The 20,632-nt window shown below is 40.4% G+C and overlaps 1 protein-coding gene across 2 annotated transcripts in view; it reads right to left on the reverse strand.

Annotated features, from left to right (window-relative positions):
- The window catches only part of HTT (huntingtin), a 183,800-nt gene that overhangs the window by 81,504 nt on the left and 81,664 nt on the right, over positions 1 to 20,632 (reverse strand). For both annotated transcript variants that reach the window (XM_084626754.1, XM_084626753.1), the window contains exons 26-35: positions 19,932 to 20,134; positions 17,053 to 17,179; positions 16,220 to 16,347; positions 11,759 to 11,869; positions 10,618 to 10,695; positions 8,471 to 8,694; positions 7,595 to 7,673; positions 7,278 to 7,439; positions 2,487 to 2,542; positions 31 to 179 (exon numbers count right to left, since the gene is read on the reverse strand). In XM_084626754.1, the coding sequence (XP_084482880.1) occupies positions 31 to 179; positions 2,487 to 2,542; positions 7,278 to 7,439; positions 7,595 to 7,673; positions 8,471 to 8,694; positions 10,618 to 10,695; positions 11,759 to 11,869; positions 16,220 to 16,347; positions 17,053 to 17,179; positions 19,932 to 20,134 (1,317 nt within the window). The remainder of the gene's footprint in view (positions 1 to 30; positions 180 to 2,486; positions 2,543 to 7,277; positions 7,440 to 7,594; positions 7,674 to 8,470; positions 8,695 to 10,617; positions 10,696 to 11,758; positions 11,870 to 16,219; positions 16,348 to 17,052; positions 17,180 to 19,931; positions 20,135 to 20,632) is intronic.

Genomic DNA, 20,632 nt, shown 5'->3' on the forward strand with positions numbered 1-20,632 from the left:
GTAGTTTCACTGTTTTGGTTTTTAAGTTACCATGTGTAACAGCTTTCCTTCCACTGGCCATGATACCATCACACAGCTGAATAATCTTAGGAATTCCAATTATCTGTTTGGAGTGATATCGCTCATAAGACAACAATACGAGGAAGAAAAAGATATTAGGGATAATTGCCTCGGATTCCCTGGAACAAAAGAAAAATGTCAATACACACGACCTTCCCTTTATTAAACATACAGGTCAGTTCTATACAGAGGAAAAATAACCTGCTTATGTTTCTTGGAAAATTCATGAACATACTCTTCTACTTCTATATAGTATTTCAGGCATTTCTGTGCCCCATTTTTTACTACAAGATCTTATTTAAAAGTTGAGTTTATTGAATTTCTCAATACTAGCTTACTTACTAACATTTTTGTTCATATGAACTAGAAATAATGCAAACCAAGGATTACAATGCAAAAAAGAATAGTACCACCAGCCTCATTATAAAGGATTTATTTACATGAAAACAAGATCTGTTTAAATGGATGTAAAGGTTAAGCAGCAGAAACACTGAAACACCCATTCAGATCACGTTTATATAAACATCAAAAGTGTGCTAGGTGCTTTACAAAGCAGCAGGAAGGCAAAGACCCTGTGCTGAGAAGCTTATAACCTGATAGCCAGCATGTAGATGAAGATTGGAGGATGAGATATAATACAAAGCAAGCAAAGTGAAGTTTATACCTTAATTCCACTTTAGTTGTGATTTTTTTAGTTGTGATTTTTTTTTTAAAAGACTGGCTTAGTGTTTTTATTGCTTATTTTGGTAATTGACTCAGGTTTTAAGGCCAGAAGGGAGGGACTGGATTTTGTAGGCTTAAAGAAAGAAGTATGTTTTAAGGAAAGATTTGAAGGAAAGGATGGAGGCATCATACTTTTAGGTGGGGATTAAATTGACAAATTAAGAAACAGATCCTGCTTGCATGCAGTGTCTCTATTAAAAACAAGGGAAGGGAAAAAAATAGCTAAAAATTGCTTGTAACTAAAATGTGAAAATTGCAACATATCATAATGCTAGTTCCTCAAAACCAGTGTAACTAGTTACAAATAAGAGCAAGGTGCCATTTTTTAAAAAAGTTCTCTTAAATATAAATTTTAAAATGTAAAATGGGGAAGTTACAATCTTGATGGACAGTTTAACAAAATGGAATAAAACATGGATTACAAACTACCATATGTATGAGTGACTAAAGCTGACGGCTTGTCAAAGCTGTAGGGAAAACTGCAGTACTTAAAAACAAACAAGTTACTATTAATTAACCACTCTGCTTAGAACAATAATGATCATCTGTTGGCTATTATCCACTTAGGCAGCAAGCAACATTCCTAATCTACATCAAACTGGAACTCCTGCTGAACAATCAAAATGGAATGGCAGTTCGGAAACAAAGCATCGTTTGGAGACAACAGTGATATTTTTAAAACTCATTATGGAAAGCAATGGCAGTAAGCAATAAAACATGCATTAAGAGAAGGCACTTTGGAGGCATCCTGTCTTCAGGCACCAAAACAGTGCATAAATAGCCTAATAATACATGCCCTGGAGTAGCTTAATGCTGTTACAGCATGTCCCATTTATTTTAACTGCTTTTTTAAAATGAATTTAGGGGAGTACAAAAATAGTTCCTAATATAATGATTCCGTGCTTATTTTCTTCTCTCTACTATTCTGAGTATATTTGCTAGTTTTTATTTTTATTAAAATCCAATTTTTTAAAGCTCCTCTAGACTTGAGACATCCCCCTACTCCGTTCCTTCCTACCTCCCCTTTCAAAAGTAGTATGTGGCTCAAGAACACACACAGCTCTCGTGTCCCACTAAAAATCTAAACAACATTCCCAATGTTATTTTTTCAATATAAAATTTATGGTGTTTGCTAGCCAAAAGCTGGCAATACAGAGTTTTCACTACCAGAATGCATGGATCCAGAGACTCCCCCAAATTACAGATTCCCTCTGAAATTACCCAAACACAGAGAGAGAGAGAGTTTTTCAGTACAGCAGAAGTAGTACAAATTAATATAGATTAGGATTGTATTTCTTGCACTTTGCTCCCCAAACCCTCCCATTACATAGTGCCCAAACCCCTTGAAGAAGCTGCTATGGGATTAGGGAAAGTGGAAAACACATGACCTACAATGGAACTCTCCTCCTTTGGTGGACAGACACTACACTCTGGATGGATGTAAATGGAAATGTGGGGCCTTAAAGGTGTCAGAATTAATCACTGCAGGTTTTTGGAAAAAAAGAAATAATAGGGGTAGTGGGACAGGGGATAGTTCAAAGCAGCTAGTTATTTCCTCTAGATCCATTCCCCTTCTTAAAACAGACATTCCAAAGAAACAGTAAAATTCAACAAGAGATTAACCCAAACTCTTCAATTGACCTGTGTGATTATATCCCATAATCTTACTATAGAAGGAAGAGATTTTATATGTCTGATTTTACCTGAACTGTCCCACTTCAATGTATTCAAACTGCTTTAGCACAAATCCAATAAACACCTGAAAACAGGATAAAAATAAGCGTTAAGAACTGTACACATTCAGAGTGGCATAATATTGTCAATATTAATTTTTCATCTAAAACTAAACTGGCAGATGAATATTTAAAAGTACATCTATGGGTAAACAGATGAAAAGCACGGTTTCCCATACTTTGCTATAAGATGTTTGGAAAAGTTTCCTATGGCTAGGGTCCTACCAAATTCAGGATCCATTTTGGTCAATTTCATGGCCCCAGGATTTTAAAAATAGTAAATTTCATTATTTCAGCTATTTAAATCTGAAATTTCACAGCGCTGTAATCGTAGGAGTCCTGAACCAAAAAGGAGTTTGATGTGGGGGGAAATCGCAAGATCAGTGTAGGTGCGGTTGTGGTACTGCTACCCTTACTTCTACACTGCTGCTGGTGCAGCGCTGCCTTCAGAGTTGGGCACCTGGCTAACAGCTGCTGCTCTCCAGCCACTCAGATCTGAAGGCAGTGTAGAAATAAGGGAGGCAATACCACAACCCCCCTAAAATAGCCTTGCAACCCCACAGCAACTCACTTTTGGGTCAGCACCCCCAATTTGAGAAATGTTGGTCTCCCCCATGAAATCTGTATAGTGTAGTGTAAAAGCACAAAAGACCAGATTTCACGGATCCATGACGCGTTTTTCATGGCCATGAATTTGGTAGGGCCCTACCTATGGCTAAGGCTGCAATTTAGTCACAGAGGTCACGGATTCCGTGACTTCAGCCAGGTCCAGCTGGGAGCTGCAGGGTCCTCTGCCGCCAGCGGCAGGCAGACCTCCCACAGCTCCCAGCTGCCAGTGCCACCGGGTGGGGGGGACCCCTAGAGCTCCCCGCCATTTGGGGCGGCACGGGGACCCCCGCTACTTCCTGCCGCCCCCAGAGACCAGAACCACCAGTGGAGGGGGACCCTGCAGCTCCCAGCCCACCCGCAGCTGCTCAGGCTCCTCGTTTTAGCACGGATATTTTAGTAAAAATCAGGGACAGGTCACAAGTTTCCGTGAATTTTTCATTATTGCCCATGACCTGTTCCAGACTTTTACTAAAAATATCCGTGACAAAATCAGAGCCTTACCTACGACAATACATGAACGCTTAAAAGAGAATCTGAGTCTGTGTTGCAACTTTATAATTTACATATATTTACATGACATTATATATTTTATACAAAAATCTAACATTTAATGAAGTGTTATGGTTGAGAAAACATGAGCTTAAATTAGCTAATGCAGATTTAATATTGAAACTTCAAATTTAACTCTGATCCCTTGTACTTGCGCATCCAAATAAGGTTTTTCCTTTCATATATAAATTTTACTCCTGGATGAATTCTGTGACAAAAAAATTAAGAATACTGCAAAATTCTGCATATTTTATTCATCAAAATAACACAATATAATTACGCCAGTTTCAACTATTTTTGATAATTTATTTCAAAATACCTGTCAGCAAGTATGTCTGTAACAATACAGACTCCCCCCCACCCCACCCCCCAAAAAAAAAAAATTCGGGAAATGTTTGACAAATAGGCAAATTAATACAGAACTTTGAGTAATAATTCATTTAAACTACAACACAGAAACATATTTCCTGCACCCCTCAGAAACAGTGCAAAGGCTTGGGGAAGTCAGAAGTAATGGAAGAGCTGAGGGAGAGGGAAGGAGCCTGGGAGTGAACCTGGAGGGTTGTTGGGTGTGAATGGGAGAAGTACGGAACATTGGGGGGGGGAGTGGGGGGGGGGGGAAGAGAGAAACAGACGGAGGGATTGTTAGGGAGTTGGGGAGCCTCCCCCACGCAGAACCTCACTGACTCATAGACAGTCTCATTGTCAGGCACGTCTGTCTCTGTCCCAGTGTGTCCCTGCAGTCCACCTTCCCCGTCCCCGTGTGGCCCTGCCACCCCTCCCCACACATCCCCATGTGGCCCTGCAGTCTCCCACTCCCATTCAGACCCTGGCTCGATGCGGTCGCCCTATTAGCTCCTAAGCCCATGCCCCACTAGCCCTGCAGAACCCCAGTCTGTGACCACCCAGTAGCCCCGTGTACCCCACTCTATCTGTCCCCCTCATCCCCCCAATATCCCCATGCCTCCTAACCTGGCTCCGTGGGCAGGGTGCTGTGATGAACGCAGCTGCCCACTGGCTGTTGCTGGCACCTGTACTGTTAATAACCAGGTGCAGGATTGTATGACATCACTGCTTTCTATGGAGGTTCTTACAGTGCGTAACAACAATGACCAGTGAGACTTAATGAGTAACCTTTAGCCCCTTCCGTAATAACTTTAGCTGTACTAGCTCTGCAAGGCTCACTAGACTGCTAGCTGTCCTGGCGCCACAGCAGACTCTGGTGGGCGAAAGGCAGAACTGCAGCACTTCTCAGGCAGAATGTATTTTCTGTGCAGAATTCCCACAGGAGTAACATTTACAGACAATTCCAGCCGGTAATATATAACAATATATAACCTTAATTATAGGATAGTGCAGGACAGCATTAATAGTCTTCAGGGCTGGCTGGATGTTAAAACTTGCTATATACAGATGTTTTAATACTCATTATATATGGATATCACACAGGCTTTTTCTGTGGATACTGCTGTACAAACATATAAGTGTTACTTTTTGCCTTGTAGTTAAAAAAAATGTAGTGCTAGTCAGCCACAGACTCAGACTTTAAGACCAGCAGGGACCATTGTGATCAACTAGTCTGACTTCCTGAACATCGCAGGCTACAGAATCACTCCCAGCCACTCCTGTAATACACCCATAACCTCAGGCTCAGTTACTGACATTCTCAAATCATGATTTAAAAGACATCAAGATACAGAGAATCCACCATTTACTCCAGTTCAAACCAGCAAGTAACCCATGCCCCACACAGCAGAGGAAGGTGAAAACTCCTAAGGTCTTTGCCAATCTGACCTGGGGAAAAATTCCTTCCTGACCTCACATATGGCAATCAATGAGACCCACCTGTCAGACACCTGAGAAAGAATTCACTGTAGTAACTCAGAGCCCCGGCCATTTGGCAGAACAGCAGCTGGAGATATTTTGCTACTAGCAGTTACAGATGGGCCACATGCCATAGTAGGCAATCTCACCATACCATATTCTCCATAAAGCTCAGTCTTGAAACCAGTTAGATGTATTGCCATGTAGCCATGCTATGGTACTTACTAATAGCCATAATATTTAAAGTCTAAATTCCTTGGGACAGTCTCCCCTATGGACCAGTCAGTACCAGAAACATCTGTGCTTTAATTAACACAGAAAAAATAATTTGATAAGGTACGTTAAAAGACCATGAAGGTTGCAAAGCAAAGTATGCAAATATCAGCAAATGCCAAAATGCTTGTTGTCATGCATCCTTAACTCAGCCCCCTAGTACTTTATACATTATGTACTACATCAAAGTATATGATCATGTGATTTTTTTATTATTATTATTATTTGTATTACACTAGTGCCAAAGAGCCCAAGTCATGGAGCAGGAGCCCAACTTGCATCCGGTGCTCCTTGGCATAGGGCCGACATCTCCCCGTGCCCAGCATTTGGCCCTATCTGGGTGCTACTGAAACCCACTACACTAGGAGAAGCCTAGGGGAACTCCTCACCACAGGATGGGCAACTCCCCCAGCCCACCCACCCCCCACCTCTGTTATCAGTGCTCTACCTTGCCCTATTCTCATATGAGGAACCCCAGAGACATCAGAAAGCTTGAAGTAACCTTTGAAAACTGAAAATATCCTTACTCAAAGGGACAAATTCTGCACCTTTACACCAATGAGAATCCAGAGTAATTTTATTTCCAGAGGATCCCTACTTATTCAGTGTACAAGATAGATCAGGGGTTCTCAAACTTGGGGTCAGGACCCCTTGGGGGTCGCAAGGTTATTACATGAGGGGTTGCGAACTGTCAGCCTCCACCCCAAACCCCGCTTTTCCTCCAGCTTTTATAATAGTGCTAAATATATTTTAAAAGTGTTTTTAAATTTATAAGGGGTGGGGGGTTACACTCAGAAGCTTACTATGTGAAAGGGGTCACCAGTACAAAAGTTTGAGAACCACTGAGTTAGATGGTGATTAATAACTGCTAGTCGGTATAAAACTTGCAGATTCATGTCCCCAGATCCTCATTAAGTATGCTTTGGAGAAAATTCTCAAGTTGATAATGTATGCAAATGGCAGCCAGCCAGATAACCTACAATTTAATCTAGTCTCGCAATGTCACATATTGGGAATATAAAATTAAGATCTCTGTCTTTGCCTACTTTGATTAAGTAGTAATCAGAATGATTCTGACAACCAAACCACCTTTTCCCTACTTGTAATTATAACATATTCCTGTTTAATAATCTTCATAGTAATAAAATGGTTTGGCAGTGAGATAGGCTGTTACATTTCCAAATGAAGTTCTGATAATTTAGAAATTATTATTTCTAAATGAATGGTTTTGTGGATTTATACATTCACCCATATGCTACATAGTGCAAGACAACCAAAAAATATGAACCTAACTAGAAATGATCATGATCTTCATAGCCCTGAAGAGTGAAATACAATTTCTGTAATTTCAATTTTAAATCACAGCTCTCATTTACGGTGCTATTAGTAGGACAAGGAAGGTAATTATTTTTACAATAAAATATTTTAGCTTGGCAGCGTCCCTCTAAGAACTAGAGTTCTCGAATCTGCTATAAACTGACAAAATGAGAATACAGTGTGACTAACCTGATCCGAATCTAGAAGACAGTAGTTAACCCGTAGCTGAACCAGCTGTGCTAGTAGATCTAAAACCTGCCTCTGTAGTTGTACCGACGTTGTTGTAGTATATTGTTTTAAAGCTTTTATAACAAGGGGTTCAAACAAGCGAATGTGATTGTGAATAGCATTCTACAAAAAAGAAAAAACAGTTTAAAGCCACATATTGTCTACACTAGATTCCAGTTCAAAACCAAACTGTTAAAAATACAACTTCATGTGGATAAAAAGATAAATCTTTCCCCTCCTTTTATTTTACTCTTTCTTTAAGAACGTATTTTAAATACCTTGTCAGCACGATGTTTTGTTACACTTGTAAGGCTAGTTTTCAATTGGGTAGAAACTTTCTGCAGCACATCAAACCATCTGTCAAAATAAAAAAATTAAAACAAAGGAATACATTTGAGAAAACTCTTACGTGCACACTCCCTACTAATATTTTATTTATCTAACATTAGTTTTGTGATAGGGTTTGATTGCTTCAAGTATTTTAGTAAGCTAAGAGAAAATTAGAAAGTAAAAATTTACTTCGCTTCAAGTATTTTAGTAACCAGATAATTGGAGAGTACAAATTCACTGGAACATCTACTGTACAGCAAGGGTAGAAACAAAGCAAACTTCTGCACATTGTCCTACTAATATATTTGTAGCCTGACTAATTGCAGGCTTGAGAGGAGAATTTAGTCTCCATTCCTTTGCCTCTCAAGACTCTCAACACGAATGCCAATTAGTGAAAAATAAAGAGAGTTTAACACACCAGTATTAATATTTATTAAATAGCACACATATAACCTTAACATTTTCTTCTAAATATAGATATATACAAAGGCTATATTTTTGCATTAAATTTATTTTCCACTTTGCTTTGTGAAGCACGTTTGTTCTATCCATAATATAGTATGGTCCCAGAGATCAAATTAGTAAAGGCAAGATAAAATATGTTATTTCAAAAGACTACAAAAGAAAAATTCCTGCTATTGACAACTGAACAATATATTATAATTTCAATATGTAAGAGACTTCAATAATTTAAAACTTCGTAACAGCCCTGTTCAGTACCTTTAATGATGTTATGATTTATTGTTTTCAGCTAGAATGTTTTGATTAGTCTGATGAAAGTTAACACACTATACCACATACACGTGAAAAACAGTAACAGTTACCCTGAAGCATCATGTTCCTGCTCTGCCTGTACCATGTTCCTTAGACTCGCATCAGCAAGTGCCTGTGTAAAGTGCGTATAAGGGGCCATGAAGCAGTAATGATAAAGACCAGGCCTCAAATTAGAAGAGCCTAAACGCTGGGCTTTGCCTTGAGATTTGCTGGGGTTTGATGATAAGCCATCATATTGAGATGCCAAGTTGGTTCCAAATAAAGTCTTCAGCAACTAAGGAAAGATGTGAAAAAAAATGAACATTTCTGAAACAACATGACTTGAATCCCCACCCTCCCAAAAAGCATTTTATGAATGAGGCTGTCACACGGTAGTCTAACGTGCCAACTGTGCGTCATGGACTCAAATACTATTTCTGGTTCTTTCCCCTTCATAAACTCAGGAGCCTTAAAAATAAAGAAAAAATACACTAAACACTTTTAGTTCCCATAGATATGGACAAAAATTCCCATGGCATCTTCAAAACAATATAGTGACCTGCTAAAGCAAGCCCCACCCTTGGAATTAAAGCAATATTTTGTCCAGGCTAAACAAAATCTTTTCAGGCTGGTACAGCCCTCTGACAGGCTTCCAAACTAAGCTCAGTCTTCCAAGGCTGGAACAAGCCACTGCTTAAGATAATAATCCCAGACTGACTCAATCTTTCAGTACTAGAGAAAGCTTTATAGTGCCAGTGCAGCACGGGAAAAAAAAAAGAGATAGCGCAGCATACTTCCCCCCATTCAGCAAAGGGGGAAGAGGAAGGACTGAACTGGGAGAGACTCCGTCCCAGCCTTGCTCCTGGGACAGTGCAGCTTCATACTGTATCTTACCCTGGCTGAATTACAAGCTACCAGCACAAAATACTCAACTATGCAAGTCCACCCCAAATGTCTATATATAATCAGTCTGGTATGCCATCCTATGAAAACTGGATTTTGTTTCTACCTTTTTAAAATACCTTTTAATAAGCTTTTACTTAAATATGAATGGAATCTTATGGCTTGTTGTTTACCTTGAACAAGAAGCTTCTTTATTTGCTGTTGGAACTAAGCCAACCATGAAAGCAGGCAAAATTGAGAAGAAACTTGATCACTTGCACTGAATTTGATTCTGATGAAGACTACTGTCTATAATTTTTTTTTTTTAATATATATATATATATATATATAAATTGTTTTTTGCGTTTTCACCAGTTTTTTATCTTTCAATCCCATCACTGGTTCCTATATGGCCCAGGTCATCTACGACCAAAGTCATAACTAGAGTTTTCCTTGTGGTAGCCTTTACAAAGGAATGTTATAGGGAGCATGCATATTTGACTTGTGCCTACCTTCTAGGTCATGCTAGGACATCATAGACAACACTACTGAATCCATGAAGAGTGGGTATAGTTGGAAGTCTTTGTGTTTAGTAGGTTACTCTAAAAACGTACTAATTTTGTAATTAAGTATTTGATTAACTTTACAGTAAAATAGCTAGTTTACTTCTGTATTTTTTTTAAATTAGAGCCTAAAATAGGTGCTAGATAAACCTCAACAATAAACTGCCAGAAACTCATCATGCTGAGGGATAAAAGAAACCCATAAAATTAAGAATTATATAAAAATAATACAGTGATTCTATTGCACCTTTAATTCAAGAATCAAATAATTTATGAACCTCAATGAATTAAGCCTCACCACCTCAATGGGAGGCTCATCAGGTCAGGAGGGAAGAGGGAGGATGAGAACAGGCATATTAAGTATCCCAGAGGTCACATAAGAACTCTATGGGAAAGTCAAGAATAGTACCCAGATCTCTCAACTCCCTACCAGTCCTTTAAACTGTGCTTCCTACCCTCTCTTAAATGCACTCTGTAACCAGATAACTGGAATAATTTGTCTCCTGACACTTAATAATAAAGCTCCTTTAATAAGGGTTAGCGTGTCAAGAGAAATTATTCAGATGGCACAAGGGGTTCCAGAACAAAATCACACAAATGATTTAAAGTGACCTAAAAGAATTTATCTATTCTATCCTCCCTGGCCACTACCAGGTTGTTTCTCACATGAAGCTCCCTTCCCCTACACTCCCTTCCTTCAGAATGAGAATAGTTGTGCTAACTCAGTGCTAACACTGCCATCCCCCAAATACAAACAAAAGTCACTTCCTTACCTGCTGGACACAAACGGTTGCCATCATTGGTTCTCTACTGAAACACGATTTCAGATATCCCAAAATCTCTTCAACGCACTAGGCACAAGTTTAACAGTCATTTAATCAAAATTTCTTCATGAAGTAAAAGAGAAGCTATTATTACATAATTCTCAGACAAAAAAAATGCAAAACTGTAGGCTTTAAAACCAGAAATATGTACCAGAAAGAAACCCAGAAAGTTACAATTTAAATCTACACTTACATACAAACTTTTTAAGGTATGTTAAAGACCACCAAGTTGAACAGCCCAGTTAAATTAAGGTCTGAAAATATCAAACTCAGGGGGAAAAAAGAGCAAAACCTGATTATTTTCTTCATTTAATATAAATATAGTATAATTATGTGACTATAATAAGAGTAAGACTCAAAAGATCTCTAACTTGCTTGAAAAATGAAAGCACTGTATCTTAAATAATTAAGATTTGGGGGGAGGGATAGCTCAGTGGTTTGAGCATTGGCCTGCTAAACCCAAGGTTGTGAGTTCAATCCTTGCGGGGACCGTTTGGGATCTCGGGCAAAAATTGGGGATTGGTCCTGCTTTGAGCAGGGGGTTGGACTAGATGACCTCCTGAGGTCCTTTCCAATCCTGATATTCTATGATTCTATGAAATTATGCAAAATTATTCAGCTTTTCAGTAGTTAACTTTAATTAAAACATCATCAGTAGGTTTACTGTGTAGTTAAGTGTGGATATTTTCTCCATAAATCAAAAATGAAAGAATCACCAAATTCTGACTGTGGTGAGGTACAAATGACACAACTCATCATGGACAACTGTCCCATTCATGCTTACAGTGGTTGCACAAGGGGGGATCCATCTAGCTGCCCCAGAAGGATTAGAATGCCTTTCAAACCTTAAAATTCAATTATAATCCCAGCACATTGCTTTTCAAATGCCATATGAAAAAAGAAGATATGACACCCATGCTTTAAAGTTCACTTACTATGTAACCTAATATTTTGTCATTGTCTCCAAGATCTGTCAGCCTTTCCAAGCACTAATACTGGAAGGATGAACTAAAATTTCGTTAAATACTTGCTTCCCTATGCACGTTATAAATATGGCTCATTTCACATTATATTAAATAAAGCAACTCACCTTTCCAATGTCTTGAAGAGTTGCAAGTTCCAAAATTTGAGAGAGGACATCCAGAGCAGATCGCAGGAAACCTCCAAATTTTTCGATGTTGTTCTGAAGATCCAGTGTAACCTGGTCAAAATCGTTAGAAGAGTAAAGGTTTTAACCCAGCAAAGTTATTACACAGTCAGGTGGAAGTTAGAGAAAGAAAAAATGGGTGCTGGGACAGAATAGACCTCCACCTCTAAGTCCTCATCAGAGGCCTGATTGTTGTTATTGAAAGAGCTGCAGTTTGAGTTGACTGTAATGTCCCTTTGTGGACTGGGTTACAGACCTGGTCTTCTGGCCTGATGTAATTCCCATGGTGCCTATATGATGCAAGGGTCATGGGGGCAAATACCAAGGAGTAGGTCTCAGAGCTTTATGTCTGGGGTAATAAAAATGAGCCCTCAACTCCCTCTCTAAGATGTACGGATCTGAATACCTAGGCCTTAGGGAATGCACCGGTGACACCTCCCTGCTATTATCTGAGCCAGAAGAGGAGTATTCCTCTTGCAAAGAGAGAGAAGTACCAGACAGAATAAGGGGAACACACTCATGACTTGTATATACAATCATTTAGTAAGCAGCAAGCTTCAATATTAACCTATAGCACTGCAGTGTGCTGCACAGAAACTGTGTGTGGACCCTGCTGCTGCACACTAGAAGTTCCCTACTGGGTCAAACGTATTACAGAAAGTCAAAGCACACTCAGGAAATTTTAGTGCACAGCAAAAGGCTCTGTATGGACAGTTAGTGAGCGGCACACTGGATCTCTGCAGATTTGCATCCCAGCTTGATGCTCACTAACTCACTGTAGAGACAAGCACTCAGGCCATATCCCAATTGGTACTGCTAATGCTCTCAGAACTGGTAAAGGTACTTTCACTCCAAACAGCGTTGAGTCCAGTATCACGGGAATCCTTTACACCATGTAGGGTTTCAGTACTGAGGGTGCCAGTGCTGGAGGCAAGCAAATGGGGGGCATCAGAACCATAGTCGTCGTTACTGGCTATATTGGTACCAAGGTGTCAGTATTGGGCAATTTCCAAGGTACCAAAGAGGCCAGTCCTTGAACACAGTGCCTGGTGACTTAGTGAGTGCCAGAGGGACCCTTCTGGAGCATTGATCTACTCTTTTCAAAGGCAATTTGAGAGGATTTCTGGCTTCCTGGAGTAGGATCTGGTGAAGGAGACCTACATCTCTTTCCCTTAGAGGCTCTGTACTCTTTTCTTCCCCCAGCCCCAAAGGTTTTACCAGTTGAGGAGGATGAATTTTTAGAGGTGCCCATTTCAGATCTGTGAGCACAGGAGCTGGTGGAAGCACTGAGGACGATTGCTCAAGATTTTCAGCCCTAGCCACTGCAGGATATGAAGAAGGATGCCTCAGTGTCTATTTAGAAGCTGTTTCAGGTGGGATTCTTGCCTTTTGAGTTCTTTGAAAATGATTTACAATAGTACATAGTATGTACCCCTTACCAAGGAACATTAAGCACCATGTGTGCCCATTATTAGGGGGAACTACCGCCTCGCATGCAAGGAAACTTTTAAAGCCTAGAGATTTGTGTTCAATCATAATGACTGGACCAGGTACTGGGAAAGTCCTACAGCCAAAGGAAAGTTTTGTCTCCTCAAATGAGGAAAGGAAACACTATCAAAAATGACAGGTTTCTGAGTAGCAGCTGTGTTAGTCCGTATACACAAAAAGAAAAGAAGTACTTGTGGCACCTTAAGACTAACAAATTTATTTGAACATAAGAACTGCTAAGTGTGTATCTATTTACTACACAATGGACAGGCTACACAGTGAGCGAGAAGTGTAGACACTGCAAGTTCCAACTACTAGCCACGTACACTGAGAAGGAATCGAGGGATGGCTGGGGTTGGCCCACCCTTTATATGCCTTCGGGTTGGAGGGACAAAGACACTGAGGGTGCTGGTATTGCCACAAAGGATACTGCTGGCCAAAAGAATATGAATTTCAGTTCTAAGGGCAAATTCACATCACCAGTGGACAATACGGACAAGCACTCAAAGAGAAGCCAACTAGGGGGGGCGCTTTTCTTGACCTGCTGCTCACAAACCAGCTAGAATTAGTGGGGGAAGCAAAAGTGGATGGGAATCTGGGAGGCAGTGACCATGAGTTGGTTGAGTTCAGGATCCTGACGCAGGGAAGAAAGGTAAGCAGCAGGATACGGACCCTGGACTTCAGGAAAGCAGACTTCGACTCCCTCAGGGAACGGATGGCCAGGATCCTCTGGGGGACTAACATGAAGGGGAAAGGAGTCCAGGAGAGCTGGCTGTATTTCAAGGAATCCCTGTTGAGGTTACAGGGACAAACCATCCCGATGAGCTGAAAGAATAGTAAATATGGCAGGCGACCAGCTTGGCTTAATGGTGAAATCCTAGCGGATCTTAAATATAAAAAAGAAGCTTACAAGAAGTGGAAGGTTGGACATATGACCAGGGAAGAGTATAAAAATATTGCTCGGGCATGTAGGAATGATATCAGGAGGGCCAAATCGCACCTGGAACTGCAGCTAGCAAGAGATGTCAAGAGTAACAAGAAGGGTTTCTTCAGGTATGTTGGCAACAAGAAGAAAGCGAAGGAAAGTGTGGGCCCCTTACTGAATGAGGGAGGCAACCTAGTGACAGAGGATGTGGAAAAAGCTAATGTACTCAATGCTTTTTTTGCCTCTGTCTTCACTAACAAGGTCAGCTCCCAGACTGCTGCGCTGGGCATCACAAAATGGGGAAGAGATGGCCAGCCCTCTGTGGAGATAGAGGTGGTTAGGGACTATTTAGAAAAGCTGGACGTGCACAAGTCCATGGGGCCGGACTAGTTGCATCCGAGAGTGCTGAAGGAATTGGCGGCTGTGATTGCAGAGCCATTGGCCATTATCTTTGAAAACTCTTGACGAAAGGAGGAAGTCCCGGACGACTGGAAAAAGGCTAATGTAGTGCCAATCTTTAAAAAAGGGAAGAAGGAGGATCCTGGGAACTACAGGCCAGTCAGCCTCACCTCAGTCCCTGGAAAAATCATGGAGCAGGTCCTCAAAGAATCAATCCTGAAGCACTTGCATGAGAGGAAAGTGATCAGGAACAGCCAGCATGGATTCACCAAGGGAAGGTCATGCCTGACTAATCTAATCGCCTTTTATGATGAGATTACTGGTTCTGTGGATGAAGGGAAAGCAGTGGATGTATTGTTTCTTGACTTTAGCAAAGCTTTTGACACGGTCTCCCACAGTATTCTTGTCAGCAAGTTAAGGAAGTATGGGCTGGATGAATGCACTATAAGGTGGGTAGAAAGCTGGCTAGATTGTCGGGCTCAACAGGTAGTGATCAATGGCTCCATGTCTAGTTGGCAGCCGGTGTCAAGTGGAGTGCCCCAGGGGTCGGTCCCAGGGCCGGTTTTGTTCAATATCTTCATAAATGATCTGGAGGATGGTGTGGATTGCACTCTCAGCAAATTTGCGGATGATACTAAACTGGGAGGAGTGGTAGATACGCTGGAGGGAGGGATGGGATACAGAAGGACCTAGACAAATTGGAGGATGGGGCCAAAAGAAATCTGATGAGGTTCAATAAGGATAAGTGCAGGGTCCTGCACTTAGGACGGAAGAATCCAATGCACCGCTACAGACTAGGGACCGAAAGGCTAGGCAGCAGTTCTGCGGAAAAGGACCTAGGGGTGACAGTGGACGAGAAGCTGGATATGAGTCAGCAGTGTGCCCTTGTTGCCAAGAAGGCCAATGGCATTTTGGGATGTATAAGTAGGGGCATAGCCAGCAGATCGAGGGACGTGATCGTTCCCCTCTATTCGACATTGGTGAGGCCTCATCTGGAGTACTGTGTCCAGTTTTGGGCCCCACACTACAAGAAGGATGTGGATAAATTGGAGAGAGTCCAGCGAAGGGCAACAAAAATGATTAGGGGTCTAGAACACATGACTTATGAGGAGAGGCTGAGGGAGCTGGGATTGTTTAGCCTGCAGAAGAGAAGAATGAGGGGGGATTTGATAGCTGCTTTCAACTACCTGAAAGGGGGTTCCAAAGAGGATGGCTCTAGACTGTTCTCAATGGTAGCAGATGACAGAACGAGGAGTAATGGTCTCAAGTTGCAGTGGGGGAGGTTTAGATTGGATATTAGGAAAAACTTTTTCACTAAGAGGGTGGTGAAACACTGGAATGCGTTACCTAGGGAGGTGGTAGAATCTCCTTCCTTAGAGGTTTTTACGGTCAGGCTTGACAAAGCCCTGGCTGGGATGATTTAACTGGGAATTGGTCCTGCTTCGAGCAGGGGGTTGGACTAGATGACCTTCTGGGGTCCCTTCCAACCCTGATATTCTAGGATTCTAAGAATGAAACTTACAACACGGGGTAGTGTAACACTGGCAGAAAAGAGTTTTCTTGTATTTCACCTGAAGGACATGGTATTGTACCTTATAGTTAGCATGGGTAGCTTTCAAGACATCATATAACTTGAGATACGATGGAAGATGATAGAAACTGCCCAGTGACGACGATTTGCTTGTTGGAGCAGGCCCTGAAGTATCGGTTTGCCTAGTAGCTTATGAAAAGAGAAAAATAATCCTGATCAATTAGCACATTAACTATATTCCATGGTGTTCTTGAATATTTAATTTAACCACTTTGAAATGCACTGTAATATGAGTCAACATATATATTTGAATGATTAGAACTGTGTTTAAGCTCATAGAATGACTCAGGGGACCGGCATTTACAGTATTATATAACAATACATTCTATGCAAATCAGCTACAAAATAAGACCACTAACCCATACAGAATTCATTACTGAAGTTCCCAAGAATTATTTTAAAGCAGAACTTTTTCTCCTTTTACTCCTGCCTATTTCTGCAATAGCTACAGAAAAACCTGCAAGCTCTTATATTTTCAGTATTTAGATTTTTGCTTTCCAGAATCACCCACTCAGTGCTCTGAATAGGAGCAGAGCTTCCATTTGCAAAGCATATATACAAACTATTTTTGGTTTTAGTCACCAGTTTATGGGATTTGAAAGCATGATTGTAATAGCAAGAGGCACAAATCCATACTGCTACCAAAGAGTTCATGGGTTCTTTATGAAAAAGTATTGCCACTCAAGATTTAGTACTGAGAATAATTTGACCTTCTTCTGACTATATGCAACCTTCTTCAGAATTAACATTGGAACTTCACAGTAAAGTGAATTATGCAAATCAGTATTTCTTCCCAATACACCATGTACGTACATACACACAATATCTCCTTACCTGGATTAGTTTCACTACCCTTTTTAGGGCTCATTGGTACAGATGTTTGTTCCACAGGTTCTCTCTCTTTCCCTTTCCGACGAATTGGACTTAGAGAAGGTGGGTTTGAGAGAGAAGGTAATGTTGCCTGAAATAACAACGTTTGAAACAGTGTGACAGCTTAAATATCAGCACTTTTTCTTTCAACTAAACATAGAATACATTTATAGGGATACACACGTTTAATTACACCTGCCTTTTTCAACAATGGTTGCACCTAATCTTATTAGTTTGGGGATGTGACGCTGTATGATTAAAATATGACCACGCAGATCCTTGTTGCTACCATTGTTATATAACTGCAACAAATATTATACAAAGTATGTCATGTAAGGTATCAATGGAAAAGTTACAATCTATCAAATATGATTATCCTGTTTGTATGCATGTATCATCTTTGTATCTAAAGTTATGAATATTGACTATACACCTGTATTCCAAGTGTTTGCGCTCCTGGATTAACACCCATCAGGTAGTTTACACCCAGTCTAGCCAGCACACTGAATTGACCATTCAAGTTGATAGCCCATCAACTAACACAATGGGTCATAAAAGTTTATCCCCATCCAACTGGTTTGCCTGAGGACCTTTTAGCCAGAATATACATAATGGCTACTTCTGTGACTCAAAGCATGCAAGGGCATGTGATTAGCTCATGTGACCCTGGACTCTATCTGGTGCCTGTACTTTTCCACAAATGAAGACTGAGAGCGTCCATTCCACATGGGAGGATCTATAAAAAACCCTGGAAGCATATCTATTTTGCCTCTTTCCTGCTCTGAACTCTGGACTATGAACTTACACTAACAGAAGCATTATAACCAATGGACTGGAGACCTTCCAATCTTTTGGAAGCTACCAGAGACTTGATAAACCAGCAATTTATTCCATCACTGCTTCAAACCTGATACATACAACCACTGCAAAATTTTTGTATTTGATTCCTTTGACCATTTTGACTCTCTCATCCTTTTCTCTTATAAACCATTAGATACTAAAGGATTGGAAACAAAGTGATTATTGGGTAAGACCTGGCTATGTGGCTGATCTCTTGGAATTAGAAGAACCCCGTGTTTGATTAAATTGGTTTTAGATAACCACTCTTCATATAGTCTAGTGTCTGGGTGGTAAAATAAGTGCTGGAATGCCTAAGGACACTGCATTTCTGACTTCTTGTTATCTGGTCTGATGAGACAGAAGTTTGCTTTTGTTACTGGCTTGATATATCTTATGGAAGAATAATCACCAGTTTGGGGTGGGTCTGCCCCATTTCTCAACAGTTTGTCCAGAATCTGGTATTCTCAGCTGTGACCCCCTGAGGCACGGTGACAGGCGGCCAGGATGCAATTGTGTTGGAGAGGAGAGGAGAATACAGTAATATTTTAAGTCTCAATTTGAGCATAAGAACTACAAAGACCAAGGACACAGATTAAGTTTTATTACTAAATTTCTCTGGGTTCAAAACAGGTAAAGGAATATCAAAAGCATTCTACTATATCCTTAGCAGCCTGACACCCTTAATGGACATTATGCAGTTAAGTCTCAGAATTTAGTCTACATTAAAAAAATGTGGCGAGCAATACCTTTCAAGCTACATTCCATAAAACAAACCTCCCACTGAAAAACAGCCTCTTTCAATTTAAAATGTGTTTGGGGCTGCATAACAAGCCAGCCAACCAGACTGAAAGTAGCACTTGGCAACAATTTACCATAAGTGCATGACCCCAGTGCTTTGACCTCTCTACTGGCTCCTCCATAGTACAGAGTATATGTCAAGGTTTCTCCTCTGATGCTCAAAGTCTTCCATGGGATTAACCTTGGTGACTTGAGAGATCATCTCTCCTTCCATGACCTAACTCCATGAGAGCTAAATTCTACAAGAAAAATGAAACTGTCCACCAACAAGGGGGAGGCTCATGAATGCAGTAGACAGAAAATAAACTTGCTCCCCCAGAGGTAGGAATGACCATGTACTTCAATATTTTCTAAACTAAATGCAAAACTTGTTTGTTTCTTTGCCTTCACATCCTCAGTCAGTTCTTCCAATAAGCAAATAAAAATAAATTTTAAAACCGTGTTAACTAATCAAACTATTTCTCATGCAGGAGAAGGTTGTTATTTCTATATTCCTGGGAGGCATTAAAATGTTATGGTTACTGATAAATGAGAGAGAAGGGATAAATATTAATAAACCCTCTGGAGAGCTGCAACGGCAGCAATAATGATGCTACCACTCAGGATACATCCACCCTGCACTTGGAGGTCTGGTGGCAGCATGGGATGGCATATCCGTGCTAGCTAGCATGGCTAAAAATCGGAGTGAAGAAAAGGCAGCATGAGACGCTAGCCACTTATTCGTGTTGCTAACCCTCACTGAGGCCCATGCTGCCACGTCTTCACTGCTATTTTTAGCTGTACTAGCTAGATTAATAATAGTGTAGGTATGCCAGGCCATGCTGCAATCGCACATCTGATCACAGTGCAAACTAACTCTCAGTGACTGAAGAAGACCAACACATTCTTAACCCTATGAAACAAAGGCCAGAGCTGGCGGGATATTTGCTACAAGGAAAAATATCTGAGAGAGAAAGATAATATCTTATAAAAAGGTTGAAACTTAGAACAATGGAGTTCAACAAAAAACTGTAAATCAGAAGACAACTGTTACTGCCTCTTTAACATCACTAGCTTTCCTCATGTACACCCACGCTCATCCCTGAACACCCCACCAAAATCAATATATCTTGCTGTCTAAATCATCTCCAACAAGGTGCACAACTCAACGACAGCTCTGTATATCACAAGCATTTTGGAGTCATAAAACGTAATAAAAATCATACCTTTATTGCTGGGCCAGGAGCAACATCATCCACCACATGAGCACAAATATTAATGGTCTTCAGCAAATGAGAAAAGAGTTGTTCTACCAAACTAACAAGAGTTCGGTCAGCCAAAGCTGGCCATGGCTCCTCTTGTCTAGCAGCACCTGGATTCATATCTTCTTCAGTAGTCCAGGGGGTTTTCAAAGATTTGGGGGCACTTGCTGAAATAAAAAGCCCATTATTTAAGAAAATTGGTATTTAAGAAATGTTAGCAGAAACTATTTTAAAAGTTGCATCTTTAAGTCAATTATATTCTCCATATGAGCAGAGATTACAAGACAAGGAAAAATAAAATCTTAAACAGTTTAGAGATAAGATGCTTGCACACACTTTCTCCACACTACTTTAAATAAAATTACATTTTATTTGAATTGTAAATATATATACACCCACACATTATGTCTTATGTCTATACAGACAGTAGTAGTATATAGCTACATGCACACAATATGCATTAGTAAGTCAAGTATCAAAAACCAAGTTGTTTTAGGCATGAAATCTGTGCCTAAAGAAATCTAAAAGTAACTTGAGAAATATGTTCTGCTACCTACAAATCATATATGGGCCATTCCACACACAGGTCTCTTCTCCTCACTTATTTAAAAATGGAGAGATCTCAAAAGGTTCAAAAAAGCATAGACCACGTGGAAACCTGGGCT

The sequence above is a fragment of the Lepidochelys olivacea genome (genome assembly GCF_965140295.1).
Source record: "Lepidochelys olivacea isolate rLepOli2 genome assembly, chromosome: 4".
NCBI classification, from domain to species: domain Eukaryota; kingdom Metazoa; phylum Chordata; order Testudines; family Cheloniidae; genus Lepidochelys; species Lepidochelys olivacea.